The 16,813-nt window shown below is 48.0% G+C and overlaps 5 protein-coding genes across 5 annotated transcripts; 3 read left to right on the top strand and 2 right to left on the bottom strand.

Moving 5' to 3' along the window:
- Window positions 1-128: 128 nt before the first annotated feature.
- On the top strand, window positions 129-1,889 carry GLAREA_08787 (PLC-like phosphodiesterase; the record flags this gene model as incomplete). The annotated part of the gene is made up of 1 exon (XM_008077748.1): window positions 129-1,889. The coding sequence occupies one exon, from the start codon at window positions 129-131 to the stop codon at window positions 1,887-1,889; it is 1,761 nt and encodes a 586-aa protein (XP_008075939.1).
- A 1,326-nt stretch (window positions 1,890-3,215) lies between these two features.
- On the bottom strand, window positions 3,216-4,718 carry GLAREA_08788 (Rap30/74 interaction; the record flags this gene model as incomplete). Its single annotated transcript, XM_008077749.1, has 4 exons — window positions 3,216-3,581; window positions 3,632-3,849; window positions 3,897-4,182; window positions 4,233-4,718. 4 exons carry the CDS (start codon window positions 4,716-4,718, stop codon window positions 3,216-3,218), a joined length of 1,356 nt encoding a protein of 451 aa, XP_008075940.1.
- A 140-nt stretch (window positions 4,719-4,858) lies between these two features.
- Window positions 4,859-6,532, top strand: GLAREA_08789 (CCCH zinc finger; the record flags this gene model as incomplete). Its single annotated transcript, XM_008077750.1, has 5 exons — window positions 4,859-4,907; window positions 4,960-5,592; window positions 5,654-5,756; window positions 5,829-5,884; window positions 5,976-6,532. 5 exons carry the CDS (start codon window positions 4,859-4,861, stop codon window positions 6,530-6,532), a joined length of 1,398 nt encoding a protein of 465 aa, XP_008075941.1.
- Window positions 6,533-10,211: 3,679 nt separating this feature from the next.
- On the top strand, window positions 10,212-12,124 carry GLAREA_08790 (uncharacterized protein; the record flags this gene model as incomplete). Its single annotated transcript, XM_008077751.1, has 2 exons — window positions 10,212-11,011; window positions 11,065-12,124. 2 exons carry the CDS (start codon window positions 10,212-10,214, stop codon window positions 12,122-12,124), a joined length of 1,860 nt encoding a protein of 619 aa, XP_008075942.1.
- Window positions 12,125-14,909: 2,785 nt separating this feature from the next.
- GLAREA_08791 (HCP-like protein) lies at window positions 14,910-16,463 on the bottom strand (the record flags this gene model as incomplete). Its single annotated transcript, XM_008077752.1, has 5 exons — window positions 14,910-14,978; window positions 15,203-15,261; window positions 15,319-15,352; window positions 15,429-15,642; window positions 15,754-16,463. The coding sequence occupies 5 exons, from the start codon at window positions 16,461-16,463 to the stop codon at window positions 14,910-14,912; spliced, it is 1,086 nt and encodes a 361-aa protein (XP_008075943.1).
- Window positions 16,464-16,813: the final 350 nt, after the last annotated feature.

A 16,813-nucleotide genomic window follows, 5' to 3' on the forward strand; every position in this document is an offset into this window, starting at 1 on the left:
CAGACGTTGAATGACCTGTTCATACAGCTAATTAGTACATCAAATTGCGAGATCCTCTTCACTCTTTGCAGTGATAACTTCATAGCTAAGAACTGCTAGCTTTGCACGATCGGCTATCCAACACCACCATGGCCAGTCTTACCTCGCGGCTATCAGATTTCAATCCTTTCTCATCTAAATCGAAAATCCGAGAAGATGATGATGATAAGGGAGAGCAAGTGACCAATGCTACTGTTGCTGGAGGAGGGCATAGTGCACGTGAGACTGGCATCACCAAGAATCAGCTCAGAGTCAGCCATGCTCTGAAGTCGTTTCTTGTGGAGCAAAAGGTGCTTTCAGCTGAAGAAGTTGGACTTGACGGGTTGCTCAGTCTGGATGAGACGACTGAAGCACTGAGAGCTTTTCTCGACAAACCTCACATCGATGTTCCCTCTTATCTCACGGATAGGTCTCATCCCCTCCCGGAGTACTTTATCAGTTCCAGTCACAACACCTATCTAGTTGCTCATCAGCTATTTGGAGACTCGTCAGCTGAAGCTTACTCCATCGCTTTACATGCTGGATCACGTTGCGTTGAGATTGACGCTTGGGACAACGACGAAGATGCTGACGAGCCAAAAGTTACCCACGGATACACACTTGTATCTCATATCAGTTTCCGCTCTGTTTGCGAGACTATCCGAGATGTCTACGACAAGGAGGCTGCAGAGTCTAAGCCAGAACAAGGTTATAGGGCAGCACCGATTATGCTTTCACTTGAAAACCACTGCGGTGCTAAAGGCCAGCTTCGTCTCGTTCAGATTATGAAAGAGGTCTGGGGGGATCGTCTATTAAGCAAATCTGTCAGGGAGGAAGGTCACCAAGAGCAAGAAGGTGGTCAACATGTCACCCTGGCAGAGCTTGGATCTAAGATCGTGGTCATTGTTGAACATCACATACCTGGTGAAATCACTGAAAGTGATAGCGACTCAAGCTCCGACAGCGAAGATGAAGAGCAAAAGGAAGCCAGGAAAACCTACAAAGACAAAGAAAAGGCCGCTCCAGCTACTGTCATCATTCCTGAACTCGCTGACCTAGGCGTCTACGCTCAAAGCGTAAAACCCAGTGACAACTCCTGGTATGACCAACCAGCACTCACCAACGGTCCTCATCACCACCTCATCAACGTCTCCGAATCCGGTCTATCATCCCACATGCCCGCCGCGAGTGCCAAAATCGGCGCTCACAACGCCCACCACCTCATGCGCGTCTTCCCAAAAGGCACCCGAATCTCCTCCAAAAACCTCAACCCCGTCCCCTTCTGGGGCGTCGGCGCTCAAATCTGCGCTCTCAACTGGCAAACCTTCGGCGCCGGCATGCAAATGAACGAAGCTCTCTTCAGCGGAACCGACGGCTACGTCCTCAAACCGCCCGCCCTCCGCGCCGGCGGCTCAGGCAGACTCAGCACCGGCAAACAAAAGAAACTCCGCCTCCACATCGCCGGCGCAACAGACGTTCCCATCCCTAAAGACGGTGACGCTGACGCCATCAAACCGTACGTCACATGTTCCCTCGTGCACCCCGACGATCTCGAGAAGAACCCACCGAAACGCAAGACGGCGCCGTATAAACAGCATAAACTCAGTTTCCTCCATAAGGGGGAGAATCCGGCGTCGACGGATCCGGTGTGGGATGAGGTGCTTGAGTGGACGTATGAGGAGAATGAATTGGTGTTTTTGAGGATGTTGTTGAAGAGTGATGATAGCTTTGCGTCGAATCCGGTGTTGGCGGTTGCGGCTGTTAGGGTGGTTTGTGCGGCGGAGGGGTGGAGGTTTGTTAGACTACTTGATTTGAAGGGGGAGGAGACGAGGTGTAGTTTGCTTGTTAAGTTTGAGGTTGGGGATGCTTAGTTTTTGGAGGTAGGGATTTTTCTTTTGGTGAGGTGGGGAAGCTTTGATGGTGATATGGCGAGCGTATCGGTTGTAGAAAACCAATGGTTTTGGAAATATAGCGTATTGCTCTGCTTTGCTTCAGATTCGGTCTATGATAGTGGACATTAAGCTGGTACCGAGCTCATTTTCCGTACTATTCACACTTGACATCACTTTTCGCAGTCACCAATATTCAGATACATCATTTGCTTTCCAGTAGTTCAGATATCCCATCTCAGTCTACACATCCACCTTCTTTGATTATACATGCCTATGGACGTACTTTACCTGGATCACGCCTAATATGAAACCAGTCCTCTAATACCAGGGGGTGACATAACTCTCTGCGCAACCAGAAACTACAAGTAAGATTTTAATAACGAAACAACATCTAAATTTTTCATTTTTTGATCGAATCGTAGGTCTGAGCCTCATGAATAAGCCTATGTCAACAGAAATATAATGTTTAGCTGTGGTGCTAAGTTATCTACTTTCGGACTTCTTAGGTGCGCAGAGAATTGTGTCACCCACTGGTGTAACCTACACTTTTCTGTTTGAATCAGTAAATTCGTCACATAATACATAACCCCCCACTAAAATACATACCCCTACAACATCCATAATAACTCTCGACGACACGCCATTAAACAACGTAACATAGTAACAGCGTATTTCAATCATAAGAGGACTCCGATATATCGAGCGACCATTCCTCTAGATCCAGCTTTTCACCCTACAAAATTCACATGTATCACAGGTAGACTAGTGTTAGGTTTATAGTTTAGAATCTAGGTGGATGACGAATTTACATTATGGCTGCTCCTATATCAAATCCGTATTCATCTGTCACCATACTATGGCTGTGCAACGACTATAATAAAAGAATATTACCAATGCCCTTAACGGATAGTTCTAGAACGGGAAAATAGTGGGATGTGTTAGAAGTGTGAAAATTGCTGTTTTTGAGCGGCTTTATTAAGGATTTTACTTGTGTCAAGACTTTCCCGGTCAAAGAACAAAGATACAAATGCCATAACATCACATGCAAGCACGGCGCAAAATGTATCCACGATTGAAACAGTTCAGATGCAATGATCAATTGCACTATAAGAATTAAACTATGTTTTGAATTGACGAGGTAAACCCCCTTAAATAAAAGTCCCCCAATTGCACCCACCCTCCAAGATGCAAGAAAAAAGTAAACACCGTCAAATGCATAAGATATCCTGTAGATCCCAGTCCCAAACGCCATTCATGCCCAGCACTCATTCAATAAAGCTGAAATCCGGAATTGATTGACGGAGCTCACATGGCGTCCTCAAACTTCACATCCTCATCCTCGTCATCACCGCCGAATTCGGAATCCTCAGCTCCGTCACCAACATCAGGCGCCGCGGCCTCGCCCAACTCGCCGTAGTTGTTGAGTCTGTTCTCTGGCTTGAGAGAATAGTGTGAAGCGAAAGGTCCGCTCTTGTGGAGAGTGGCTATACGATCTAATGTTTCCCGGAGGTATACCTCTGGTTGCTGGAGACGTCCGCGGAAAGCTTTCATAGACCAGTAATTGAATTCCCTGAAACACTCGAAAATGCGGTCCAGAAGCTCGTTTTGAGGCATACGAGCTGTCTTTTGCATTTGCGGTTTCTTGCCACCTTGTGCTGCACCGCCTTTTTTCTGCGTCAAAAGTCAGTTTGCCATCTAGAATATGCTACATTTAAACTCACAATAAAGCTACCCCATTTATCTTGCGCAGCAATACTTCCTGGTTGGACGTAGCTGCCACCCAAATCGACAAGATCCTGGCCCTTTCCAAAGTATTTCGTCCCGAGCTTTGGTTGCATTGCCTCGAATGTACGTTGCGCAAGTAATCGTTCGGACTCTTGGTTCATGACTGCAACGCAATTGACTTCGTGACGAACCTTTCCTTGAAGTGTAGTACGTTCTATATGTGTTAGCCATATATACGCGCAGATGCCATGTGAAACTAACTTGGTATAGCCTTTTTATAATATGGCTGTCTCGGTCGGTTTGGGTCATAAGGTGCTCTTGGCTGTTGAGGTGCTTTTTGGCTATTCAATCGTTGCTTCAGACTAGCTGGCATGTTTGCACTCGCAGGATCGAACTTTTCCTTCGACTTGGATTTGAAGCCAGGGAGATCTTTTTCGGTAAAGACAAAGGTATTCCTAACACGTTCGTCCGTGATATCCAAATCGTATTCTTTTGGGACCATCTGATGCTGGGCAATATCCGAAGAAAGAAGCATAGCGAGCTGGGTCTGTCAAAGATGTTAGTCATATCCTGTGGATCGTCCAAGCACTGTATAACCTTTTCTGTCTTCGTCTTCGGGTCGATGGTATTCGTCATTCGAATCATGCCAATTTGAATCTCTGCATCGTCGTCGAGCTTCGACCAAGCCTCCCAAACATATTTTGGTACTCGCGCAAGATATAGGCTTTGGTAATTGGGGTCGTTGTTGAATTCAAGGTCGCCCGCGTCTTCATAGATATCCTCTTCATCGAGGGCGGCTGGTGATGCGCCGAGAGCGTCAGGATCAGGTTTGATCTCTGGCTTGATATAAGTATCAGTCATGATGATCAAGTACTCGGTATTATTGCGAATCCTCCATGCAGAAAATAATCTGAATCGTAGACCTCTGAGTCCGTCCAAGGTAGTTGCTTTGTCTGTGGTCGCCTGGATGTCGAAAGGCAAAGGATGCGGACAGGGATTGGGGTTAAAGAAGGCTATGACGGAGAATGTGTGCATCGCATCCCTCCGATTGACCGTTGCACTAGCGTGCCTTAACTTTCCCATTTTGGTAGCCGCACGCGCTTTCATTATTACAACACCAACTTTCAGACTACATTATCGTCGCAAACTTAAGCTTCATTTCATCACACTTGATTTGACCGCACTAACAGGAAGTGAGACTTACAAACAGATTAGGTCCTATCATGGCGTCAGAAGACCAAGATATTCTCGCAAGAATTGGGCAGCTTGCTGGTATGTCGCCACAGATTCTGATCGAATATCTTGACTGACCGTCACCTTTTAGGTCAGATCAACCGACACAAAAACAATCAAGGCCCTGATAGCCAACCTACATACTCGCCGAGTGCGAGATCCAGTCCCTACCCAAGTAAGAGTTTGAATCCGCGACTGCAAACAACCTCTCATGCCGGTAAAGATTATTCTCAGCGCAGCGCAGGCTGGAGCGCAAGGGGCTCCTATTCAGGAAGAGGCTATAGGGGGGGAAAGCCAGCTGCTCCGCATCGAAACCGATCACTTGTATTAAATGGAGCAACCGCAAGCCCAGCGACTCGAGACAACCCCGTAGACACACAACATTCAGAAAACACCCCACCACTGGTGACGAACAACAACCCTTCGTGGGTGACGAAAAAGGATCGCCACTTTCAGCTCATTAACACCTCCGTGTATGAAAAAGAGAGCCAGAACCGCACAAAAGCAATCGAGGAAACAAGAAAGCAAAAGGCGATTGAACGAGATGCTCGTGAGAAAGCGAAATTCAACCGGCACATTCAACGGATTGCTAGCCATAGCGCGTTGAATGCGAGCCATAGCGTTCGACCTGCATCATCGCACAGTTCAAATAGTTACGAGCTTACTGTACAGGGAGTAAAATTTCTGGTCCAGAAAGATGGAAGCAAACTCGTGAAAGTCTCTGGTGAAAATCCCCCATTCCGCGACGTGTGGCGGATCAATGTGAGCTGACCAAGATGACCCAGGCGAGGCAAAATCAACGCCAAAGACCGCGGTAATAGCTGGAACCAAGTTTCATCGCAGCAAGAATGGCAACATGTATCGGGCCGGTATCATCAAGGCCTACCGGTATGGATATCCTTTAAGACGATGGCTTCTAAACCACCACCCAGCTTCAGCAACACTAACCATTCCTACCAGGAAAAACGCTACCATCAAGAAGATCAATGAGCCGTGCAAGGTCTTCTCAACAACGGGTACCTCCTTTTCTTTCTCAGCAGCGCTTCAACACCCAGCCATGTCGAAACAGAGGAGGATGTGGGTTTCAGCTAACAGTATTTTTATCAGGTTCATGTAACAAGGGTCCAAGATGTCGATACATACACGACCCTTCCAAAACGGCTGCTTGCAAAGAGTTTCTTCAAACAGGATCTTGTCCAAGTGGAGAGTCCTGCGATCTTTCACATGAGCTTACCCCAGAAAGAACAGCAACATGTGTGCACTTTGCTAAAGGAAATTGTTCGAACCCGAATTGTCGATACATCCACGCAAGAGTGTCTCCAGCAGCTCCTGTTTGCAGAGCATTTGGCATATATGGATACTGTGAAAAGGGCGCTCATTGCGAAGAGCGTCACGTACATGAGTGTCCTGATTTCAGTAATACAGGTACCTGTACTACCAAAGGCTGCAAACTGCCACATCGATACAAGGCGAGCGTTATGCGAAGCAACACAAACCGCGGGGAAGCTTCAGGGGATGACGAAAGTAGTGACCTATCTAGTGACGACGACGATGCTGCTATCGATAGCGACGATGTCGATTCAGATGACATGGAAGAGTACTTCGGAAACGAAGAAGCGCCTGACCTTGAAGCGATGCAGCAGGATTACGTTCAGTTATCTTGATTACCCAAGTGGTATATGAGCATTACTAACCCCCCGTTAAGTTTCCCGTTTACCGGCCATGGAACAAGGCGGCCACTTTAGCTACGTACACAGCGCCTTATACGTTACTTCTATTTTCATGGCTGTTCACATCATTACGTCTCTTTTCACGCTTCTTGGACAAACTTGGGTCTTGCATACAAGGGTCTCCTGGTGTTATGGTGATAATGATGGATATACCCCGATGAGGATCGCACTGGTTTAGCATAGCCTTGATCGGCCATACGATTATGAGGCTCGATAGACGATAGATAGAGATTTATTATTATTCTTACACCTGATTTCACAATTATCGTCGTCTCTCCCATGACCCATACAGTCTTGTCATGTTACTTTGTTTGCATTATCAGTTTCTCGTGTATGCTGAATGAAGATCTTACAATTTCTTCTTGAACTATGTTTCAGCAAATCATTTTTGTCTCTTTGTCTCAAGTATCAGAATCATTCCATAACTCTAGCTCTTATTCTAGTCATGAGTCACAAGCCCTACGTACGAGTACTACGTGATGCGAAGTCAAACCTCGTGGCGTGGCTGGGAGAAGTGTTTCAAACCTTGTTGGTTAGTCTAGCCTATTGGTAAACAAACAGACAACAGTTTTCTGAATCGTCACCGCCACAGTCCGGATCTGGGAAATGTTCACCGCGCTTTTCACATTTCTAAAAGTAGAAACTTAGCGCGTCTACACCGCTACGTTGGTGGAAGAAACAAGAAGTCAACGCGCTTGGGATACCGGGAGTAAAGTCATTGCTCTTCTCCAAGGAAGAAAGATGGAATTTAAAAGGGGTCTCTTGGAGAGATTTGTGAAAGAGGTAGCCTCTTGCATGACAAAATGCAGCTTTCCGACGGAAAGAAATTGTGCAGGACATCTGCATTTCGATCTCAGATTTCGTGGGACCCCAAAAGGAAGCACGTCCTCTCCCTTCCTCTCCTCGGAAGCCGACTGATGTGGTTTGCCGGAAAATCTTCTGTAACCCGTAAAGACGGTTGCTTGTTGATAACAAAGCCATGGTATAGGCCGATTCGTCATACCAAGGGGAGGGAAACAAGCGAATCCTGACCGCACAATCGCAATTGTTTCTTCTCTGGATACGAAAAAGCCACTATCAATTTTTGCTTTCGTTTGTTTGTCCGTCCGGCGCCGGATTGGAGCAGTTGAAACATTGACAGGTTTCTAAGCGCTGAAAATAGATTTTGCTCTCTCTTTCGTTCGTTCTGGCGGTGTAAGTTGGTTTTCTCATGTACAAACGGGGCAGGAACGAGACGAAACTCTTCCGTATGGTAGAGGAGAAGTATCGTGGCCTCTCGCTCGCCACAATGTTTACCTTACGCGGCTCCAGAAAGATTAGCCTAGCCCAGTAAGAGGCATTGCGGTCAATTTACCAACCACTCAATCGGAAAATCCTGTCATGATCGCGTTACCCACAGTAAGGTTTGAAGGAACTGGCAAGGTTTACCGCTCTTTCTGTTGTTTACTTTTCTAGGCTCGAGATATCCACTTGGATAGACGCGTCCTTCTGGAAAGTCGGTCGATAGGGCGAAGGCTGAAAATCTCGTCGATCTGAAATGCCCCCGTCGCGATAATATGCCTGGATCATCGTGGTTTGTTTTGAAGGGTCCGGCCTGGACGAAACATAATTTATAGTATTTATAGTAATATCATGAGGTCATAATCGTAATACAACTCCAAAGATCGCGTATCATGCGCATTTTTGCAAATCTCAAACTTGTATGGAAGATTTTGTCATGGTTCTCGGGTCTCGGAAAATAGAGATCGTGGGCTGGAGTGTCAAAGTTGAATTTCGTCCGAATAAAGCAGTAGACAGGGGTACGCTAGTCTTCTTCAGGGGCATCCTTTCGTTATTCTCCCGTCGACCAGGCGTCTCCAGCAAATGGGAGACGAAGACGAACTGGGAAAAGCGGCAGTTGGACTGTTAATCGCATGAAGCGATTCAGTGTCTAATCATGGTGTCTCAAAGACCCGTTGGGCACAACTCTATCGTTTAGGTAGGACCCGAAAGCTTCACCACACCAGTCATTACATTGCTCTCCTATCAGCAGAAGCTTCACGTCGCAGTGCGTCTCCCAAACGACCATATACTTTGGGAGACAGGCTCGGGGAAAGGATGAAGTCATTCCTATTGCCCATCCATCGCATCGGTCCTCTGATCACGCACGGGTTTGAACCACGTCAAAAGCCAATCATTTATCAACGAAGCCTTTCTACTTCCAGGATATCAACAAGACGCGTGACAAGGAAACCCAGAATCCTAATCGAGGGCAAACAGTCCCAACTTGGATTGCCTCAACTAAATTGATTGGTGTTCGCGAAGTTGCAAGCTGCTGGTCTTGCCCACCTATCGATCATGACGACCGTGACTCTTTCTGGCAGCTTTGGCGGGAGGATGGAGCACAAGGAACCTAATGACTCCAATTAGATGGCGGGGAAGAGCCAAGAAAGCGGAAGCAAGGCTGTCCCCGGACGCTTGTCATGCAACTCTTCAGCGGACATCCTATCGGCGGGAGTCGCTTTTAGCAAGCTGGGGGCTGGCCAGAAGGCCCAGGAGAGCAGTTGCTGCCCAACGTACGGCGAGGCAGAGGGAAGGAAAGAGAGGTGAGGAAGAGAGAGGTGTTGTGAGAGGGCATTCTAGACGGCCGGCTAAATATGGGGCGGTAAGCGAGATGCCACGAAAGGGGTACGCGGGAGTTTCATTCTCGTCGTCGCTGTTACAGTAGAGGCCGACGACCATGGCAGAGTGACCACAATCCGGACCACAGCGTGGATATCGAAGAATCTGAAGACGTGAGTACCTCTCGCTTGCATCCGCGACCACACCCGCAGCCGCCTTGCTTTTGTACTCTTCCCGTTTTCCCTGGCCTTCTTTGCCTTGTTCGCCTGCATGGCCGCTCTCGCGGCGAGCAGCACGGAGAAGGGAACTGAGTGAGAAGCTCTCATCAACTCTCACGAGGTCGCTCTCCCAAGCCTGAGACTGTCACTCAAGCCTGACCAGCTTGCCCATGTCGCTGTATCACCCTCCTCGGGGGTTTCCTAGACCTCCACGGAATTTTCTGATTTGCTACTGCCCTCCTGCTCCGATCGCATCGATGATCAATCAATCAATCATCCCACTCGCTTTTGGGTTTCGCGTGGGACACAACAGACGAAAGTCTAGAAGTTCCCTTTTCGTCCATATTGGAGCATCCCCCCCACTGCCCTCGCTACCCCTGTGAAGCTCTAAACCCTATCCACTCCCACAGCTGCCAGTGCCAACCCAGTGCTGAACCTGTTCCGCTGCCACCGCCAAAACTGCAGGACGCTCGTGGGATGGATAAGAACCTGGAGGGCCCGTTTCTCATCGGCTCTTGATCTCACACTTACTGTACCAACGGTATATACAACTCACCACGTTTGTCTTCTTTGCCGGAAGACGACGACCTTTGTCATTACACAGAATACGAAATTGAAATCACTCGCTCAGACGCCAGTGATTCTTACGACCTTATTGACTTTCATCCAGTCATTGTTCAAATACCGCTGGCATTCGCTTTATTCTTCGGCGATTATTCTTGCAATTCTATCGCTTCACCGCCATCCCATCCGAACCTCGCTTCCTTCCCCACCAACACCATCACAATCCCACGATGGCAGCATCCTTCGCAATGCACAACTACTACCGGCCGTCGTCGCTGACCGTCGATACACACGCTACACAGAACTATTTTGAGGAGGACGAGGGAAGCATTTTGGACGAGAACATCCTCGATCACAGCGGTCTAGACTCCGGACTGGAAATGTCACCTCCCATGGCCGGTAGCCGACGAGACTCGTTTGCAGTGTCCTCATCATTGTTCTCACCGAAGTCAGATGAATGGCAACATGTAGATATGCAACAGCAGCAGCCCATGTCGTCAAACAACCCATTTGTTGAGCATCACAACAACAATCCATTCATGCGCATCGACTCGCAATCCGGGTATGGGCAGCAAAGCCATCCATGGATGAGTAACAACTCGGGGATGTCGACGCCCATGCAAGTTCATGACGGTCTTCCTACCGAGTTCGAAGTCAATCCACCAGTGTTCCAACAACGACAAATCCAGACCCCATTCACCAACAATGGAAACCAACAGTTGCCATTATTCTCATCCGGAAACACCAGCAATGGTTCTATCCCAACATCACCGCAAAAGGAATGGTCGGTTGCTGATGCTATGGATCATCGAGCGATGCCAAAACGCATGAGACCTCATAGCCCAACTTTACGGTCTCATCCGGAGATGACGAGAAGGGGAGATGGTATCAGGAAAAAGAATGCTCGGTTCGATATTCCAGCCGAGCGAAACCTCACCAACATCGATCACTTGATTTCTCAATCGACGGATGAGCAGGAGATTAAAGAGTTGAAGCAACAAAAGCGATTGCTGAGGAATCGCCAAGCAGCGTAAGTATTGATACAGTCACGTTCTCGAGATTTATATACTAATCAGTTTGCAGTCTGGACTCTCGTCAACGAAAAAAGCAACACACCGAACGGTTAGAAGATGAGAAGAAGCATTACACTGCTGTAATTAATGATCTAGAGGAAGACCTTGCCGAAGCGAAGCTGAATTTGGATGAGTGGGCTCGTAAAGAGCAACAGTATCAGCAGTATATTGAGAACATCCAGATGGAGAAAGAGGAAATGGTTGCCAACCACACTCTCGAGACTGGAGAACTCCGCAAGAAGATCACCGTCCTCACTGAGCACGTCCAGCGTATGGAGAGCGCTCCTGTCGCCAACATTTCAAGTTCCAACAACTTCCCTTCAGACTACGCCGATATTGACAGTCTGACCATGGACGGAGCTTGGGATAACATCTCCTTCCTCAATGACTTCACCAACGAAGATGTCAAGATCGAGAACTCTGTTGTACCTGCAAAGAAGGAGAACGCATTGGTAAGCGAGTCAGAAAAGCCTGCCGCTCAAGGTCTCCTTTTGATGCTTCTCCTTGTTGGTGCGTTTGTCGCTTCCAAAGGTTCCTCGCCTACACTTCCACAAGTTTCCGACGATGTTCGTGCTGCTTCAGCCACTCTCCTCGAAGATATCTTCAACGATGCTGGTGTTTCACAAGCAGCCTCTGGTGTTCAAGCCATGGCTGCTGTTCCCTCCGTCTCCGCCAATGCATGGTCTGCAGCACCAATGCCGGCGATGGGCGGTTCGGAAATGATTGGCGTTACGCCGTCAGTTCTTGGGGACCTCAGCGACACCCTCACGCGGCCAAGCGAAGAGCAAAACAACGAGCAAATCTTCTCCATGTCCGCAGCTCAGTACAACGGCCTCACGAATCACGACTTCCTGCAAAACACTCCACAACGATCAACCTCACAAGGACGGCGAAATCTCGGCGAAACGCTCGCAGCAATGCGTGCTAATAGCAAGAAATCCGCCGCCGAAGTCTATACCCGCTCATTACTGTGGGATCAAGTGCCAAGTGAGGTTGTTCGTAATTTCGCGAAGATGGTCTCCCTGTCCGATGCGCATGAGCAACAGGATGGTCACACTCCCCTCGGTTGAAAGCCCTCATTACCGACACAGCATGCTGTCACTTACACAGCATAACCACTCTACTTCATCTAGGACGCCATGTCCGTCCAACCATTAATGAATAACGGCTTTTGCAAATTCTTTCCTTCCGAGACTGCTGTTGCTCACGCATCACATTAGTGTTTTAGTTTCCTTTTGTCCTAGCCATATAGCAAGCGAGCGAGCGTTGATTTTATCTTTTGATTTTGATTTTCTTTTGATTTTAATTCTTATTAGCATAGTCATAGCATTGGTGGGATGGGAAGGGAAGCATTATCGCTCCTAGGGAAAAATAGGGAACATTCAGCGCGAGCTGGTCAGCATTTAGCAAGCAACATTCGATTGCAACGCAATTGGCCTTGAGCACAGACAGATCATAATTGATCACATATATCATGTCGGCTGGGTATCGGAACGGGGCAAACATGTTATCGGGTTCTTACATGTAAATTGAACAAGTATCTCTTTGGATGGAAACTGGGATTGGACTATGGGGGAAACAATATGGGAGGGTTTGTTCCTACGGGAAATCTCACCCCGTATCCTCCGGATTTTCTTTTAATGTTTTTCTGAATTTTTATGGCCTCATGTTTTCTTTCTTTTGAATTGGATTGGATTTGGACAAATTGGAATACGGATATCATCGAGGGGGAGGAGCGTTACGAGGCGAAGAAATATCAAATCACCCCGACGAACGTTTTTACGAGATTCACGGCCTATTAAGATACCACAAACACCACGTTTTTTTTACACTTCGAACCTTCTACCTTTACTATTACTTACACGGTCTCACGAACGAACATTTTCTCACGAAGCACAAAGCACATAATGCAAATTCTACGACACGATGCCAAAACTTGAAGCGGAGATGATGATGATGATCAAAGGTCATGACGAAGAGACGGGAATATCAAACCACAAGAGCAAACAGCTCACAAACGAACTTCTTTTCTTTAATTCAAACGATACAGAACTTGAAGTACAGATCAGGGGATCTACGGAACTGGCGAAGACTTCATGTATCTACCTTATCAGGTCATATTTTGGGGAGGAAAGGAAACTATTCTGATGTATTTAATCATTACCATACAATACCATAGCTACATTCCACCTACCTAACTTCCCATACTTGCAAATCATGACCTCTGTCTCAAAAACAATGCCACCTTGAAGTCCAAATATGCATCCCAAAATCACAATCACAAACAAACAAACAACACCCTAAGCTTATTCCCATTTCGTGACCCACGACCCACACCACCCACCCCGAAAGGTCGCAGGTTTCCAGACCACTCTCTCGTACCTACCTACCTACACAGCCTAGGACAAGTCCCTAATTTCCATCTGCCGAGTCACCACACCAGCGCTGTTGTAACCCTCTCGAGGGTTCTTATCGTTATCGAGGGTGGTGTTTTTACCCCTCACTCTGTGATCCATTACTCAATACCCTCTTGATGCGCGGAAGAGGGATTATTAACGTGCGCAGGTTACTAGACTGGAAGTATTCTGGTATACCCCGTACCAACGACATTGGATGTGCATATGTCTTAGACGCCAACTTCTCAGCTTGAAAGTCCGATGTACCTGTGTTGGAGTGGGTCGGAGGGGATTTTTGGGGAAGGCCAGCTGAGGATGGGCGAGGGGATTTGTGGGTGATATGTGGATGATGGATGCGTGCTTGCAGTGCGCGGCGGCAGTCAGTGCTTTGCATGATGCTTTGTACGCTTTGCTTTTGAGGGAGTGTTGAAGATATTGAATTGAAGTACGCTGAATGAGGTACAATTCAAAGTACGATGCTGAAAACCGCCAAATGCCTCTCAATCGAATTCCCAAACACCCGAAGCAAGCGACCACCCCCATTTCCGACAATGTCAGATCACAACCAACAAACACCAGACCAAGCCCATCCTCGCGCCGCAAAACACCAACAGAAAACCCGTAAGACAAACACTCAAGCCCACAAATCAAGACCAAACCCAACGTTCTCAAACCCCACCTGCGGTGCAGTCAGTCTTACTTAAGATTCTTAAATAAACAAATGCAAAGGCAAAAAAGCCCCGAATGATACCACCAACAGTCCGAAGACCAACGCCTCACCTCGTACTCTCTCACACGGAACCGAGGGCCCATTTGACCGTTATGGTGCAGTCCTGTGCCACCCCAAAGGTTCATCCCAAGAAAAGCGCATCACGCGAAGGAAAAAACCCGAAGGGTATGAAAGGGTTGTCTCAAAGAAAGACCCTATTCTCGTTTATGTGATAAGTGGTTTTTTATGATTGGGTGCGTGGTAGGTTGCCTAATGGTTTACGTTTCGATAATAATATTCGTCATGTCCATTTGTGTTTGTGATCTAGAATAACCCAGAGACCGATCAACGACCTCGAATGCTCGCTACGAAAGGGGAACAGGACCTCGACGGGCTGGAATAAAGGCCCAACGAAGGGAACAAGATAGCAAAACCTGAAAAAGCGAAGAGTGACTTGTTTCGGAAGTCTGAGCATCATCGTTCATTTCTTTGGGGCATTGTACTTTTCCTTCCAGATCCTGCACGGCGCGAAGAAAACACCCAATAAATCAGCAGATGACTTTTTTAATCCACCTATGGAAATGGAAGCGAGCCTGAGTGAGGAAAAGAGGGCACAGCGAATCGGTCGTCGCTGGTCGAGTCATTCTGGAACTCCTGCACGGGACGGCCACTTGAACGACCTGCATGAGAAGACCGCGACCAAGAAACGAAGAAAATGTGATTTGGGAAAAACGTGATCTGGAGCCTGACTTACCAAGAGTTCCCTAGAGTCTTGCTCCCAGCGTTCTCAGCTAACCTGTAATACTTCGCTGCTGCCCACTGTGGATTGAGAAACGTCAGCCTCATGGCCTCCTAATAGGTCGCGTAGGAGGCTGCTCGTGGGGTTTGGGTGGAAAGCCCCATTGCTGCCCAAATGCAGTCATCGAAAGGGGAAGCCGCACGCGCAAGCCACAATGTGATGCGAGGCTCGTAGCTGTATGGTCGTTGTACCATGAAGCTATTCGGAAGCTTCGGTTGAGCTCCTAAACGTGCAATCAACGTACCTTGTCTTTCTTGCAGCCAAACCCCTCGATATAACACCAGCCAACTTCATTCATTGCATCTACCAATGCTTGGTTAGCGATTCAAAACAACCAGTTGGGTGAGGTCGAGAACTCACCAGTATCGCCCAAGTTCGCAGCGGTTTCATAATACTAGCCGAAGGAATTAGTTTACTTGTCCAGGCTTTTCCGCGCTCCAGTCGTTTTCATTGTCCCTGGCAGAACGTACCTGTTTCGCTGCTACCTTATCTACGGGTACTCCCCATCCATGACGAAAGCAATTCGCAAGCTCGAATATGGCGAGAACGAGCTCTCCCTTAGCTGATCCTCCCTTCTTCAAACCAGCTTGCAGCGCCAATTCTTCAATCGATGCTGCATTTGACGCTGCCGCCGATAGGTACTTTACTGCTTGAGCTGGATCTGGTGTACAACCCCAACCGTGCCTAATGAAGAAGCCGTCAGAACCGCTTCGATCGATGAAAGTTCCCGAGATCGCCTCCAATGGAAGGTACATTGGAAGTTATAACTGCATAGAAGAAACCCAATTGACTGACCGTAAAGCAAGCCCGTATAACACTTGACTCAAGGCATTGTTGTCTCCATGCGGATCTGCTAACCGCCCAAACATTCTCGTAGACCTCTCCAGATCGCCATTTTCATGAAGTCGGATGGCTTCCTGTATATTGTCATCCACCTGCTTCGTCAACGCAACCCCCTTCTCCTTCCCATGCTCCAATGACATGTTACTGAATCCCACGTCTGGCGGCGCGCCATTTGGCGTGGGTGGTCTGCTCCTTGAAGTTTCATTCTGCTTTGCCAGTATCGTTGCCCGTTTCTCCCATTGTGACTCTGCTCCCCCGCCTTCTTCCTCCCCCACGTCAATCTCTGGAAGATCATCTGGTACACTCACAGAGCCGACGTCGCTCTTCCTCAGATGTAGACGCTGGGATATTCGCTTGGACGTGGAGGCATTCTTCGATTTGTTGCTGTCGCCAGAAGCTGCAGATTTGGCGGAGACATTGGAAGCACTTCTGTTTCGACCAAAGAGTTTGGAGCTTCTAGATTCGTTGGGGCCATCGGTAGCTGGCCCTTTCAAGTCCTCTTCTGAGTCAAACGAGGGTGGAGAGATGATCTCTTGAGTATGGGTGTCGCTCCTCATGAACGTAAATTCTGGGGCTGCCGGCGCGGCGGCATTATCGGGCGTTGATGGCGCATGGCTGTTTGAGATCTTGTCTTTCTTCTTGAGAAAATCGCGAAGAGGCATTCTGAAGAAATTAAGGTCAGTTGAAGCTGTGCAGGTGTTATGACGCGATGGGGGGGTGGTCCAAGATTTCACAATGGTCAGCACTTGGAATAAGCAACGGACCTTGCACACTTATCAACAGATTCGCAGGTTTGCTTTGCAGAGTCGGTACCAGCTGAGAAGCCGCATTTAGTTGTATTCACTTCAAGACGCCGAGTAACTGGTGGTGGGCGGTTGCAGTTGCGGATCGCAATAAATCGATGTTGGGGCTGAGGCGGCGGAGTGTACGTACCACACCACCGGTATGAGTCCATGTATTTTTATTTCCTCAATTAGAATTTCAGTCATGTTTACGTATTGGCGAAGCACAA

The sequence above is a fragment of the Glarea lozoyensis genome (assembly GCF_000409485.1).
Source record: "Glarea lozoyensis ATCC 20868 chromosome Unknown GLAREA1, whole genome shotgun sequence".
Lineage (NCBI taxonomy): Eukaryota > Fungi > Ascomycota > Leotiomycetes > Helotiales > Helotiaceae > Glarea > Glarea lozoyensis.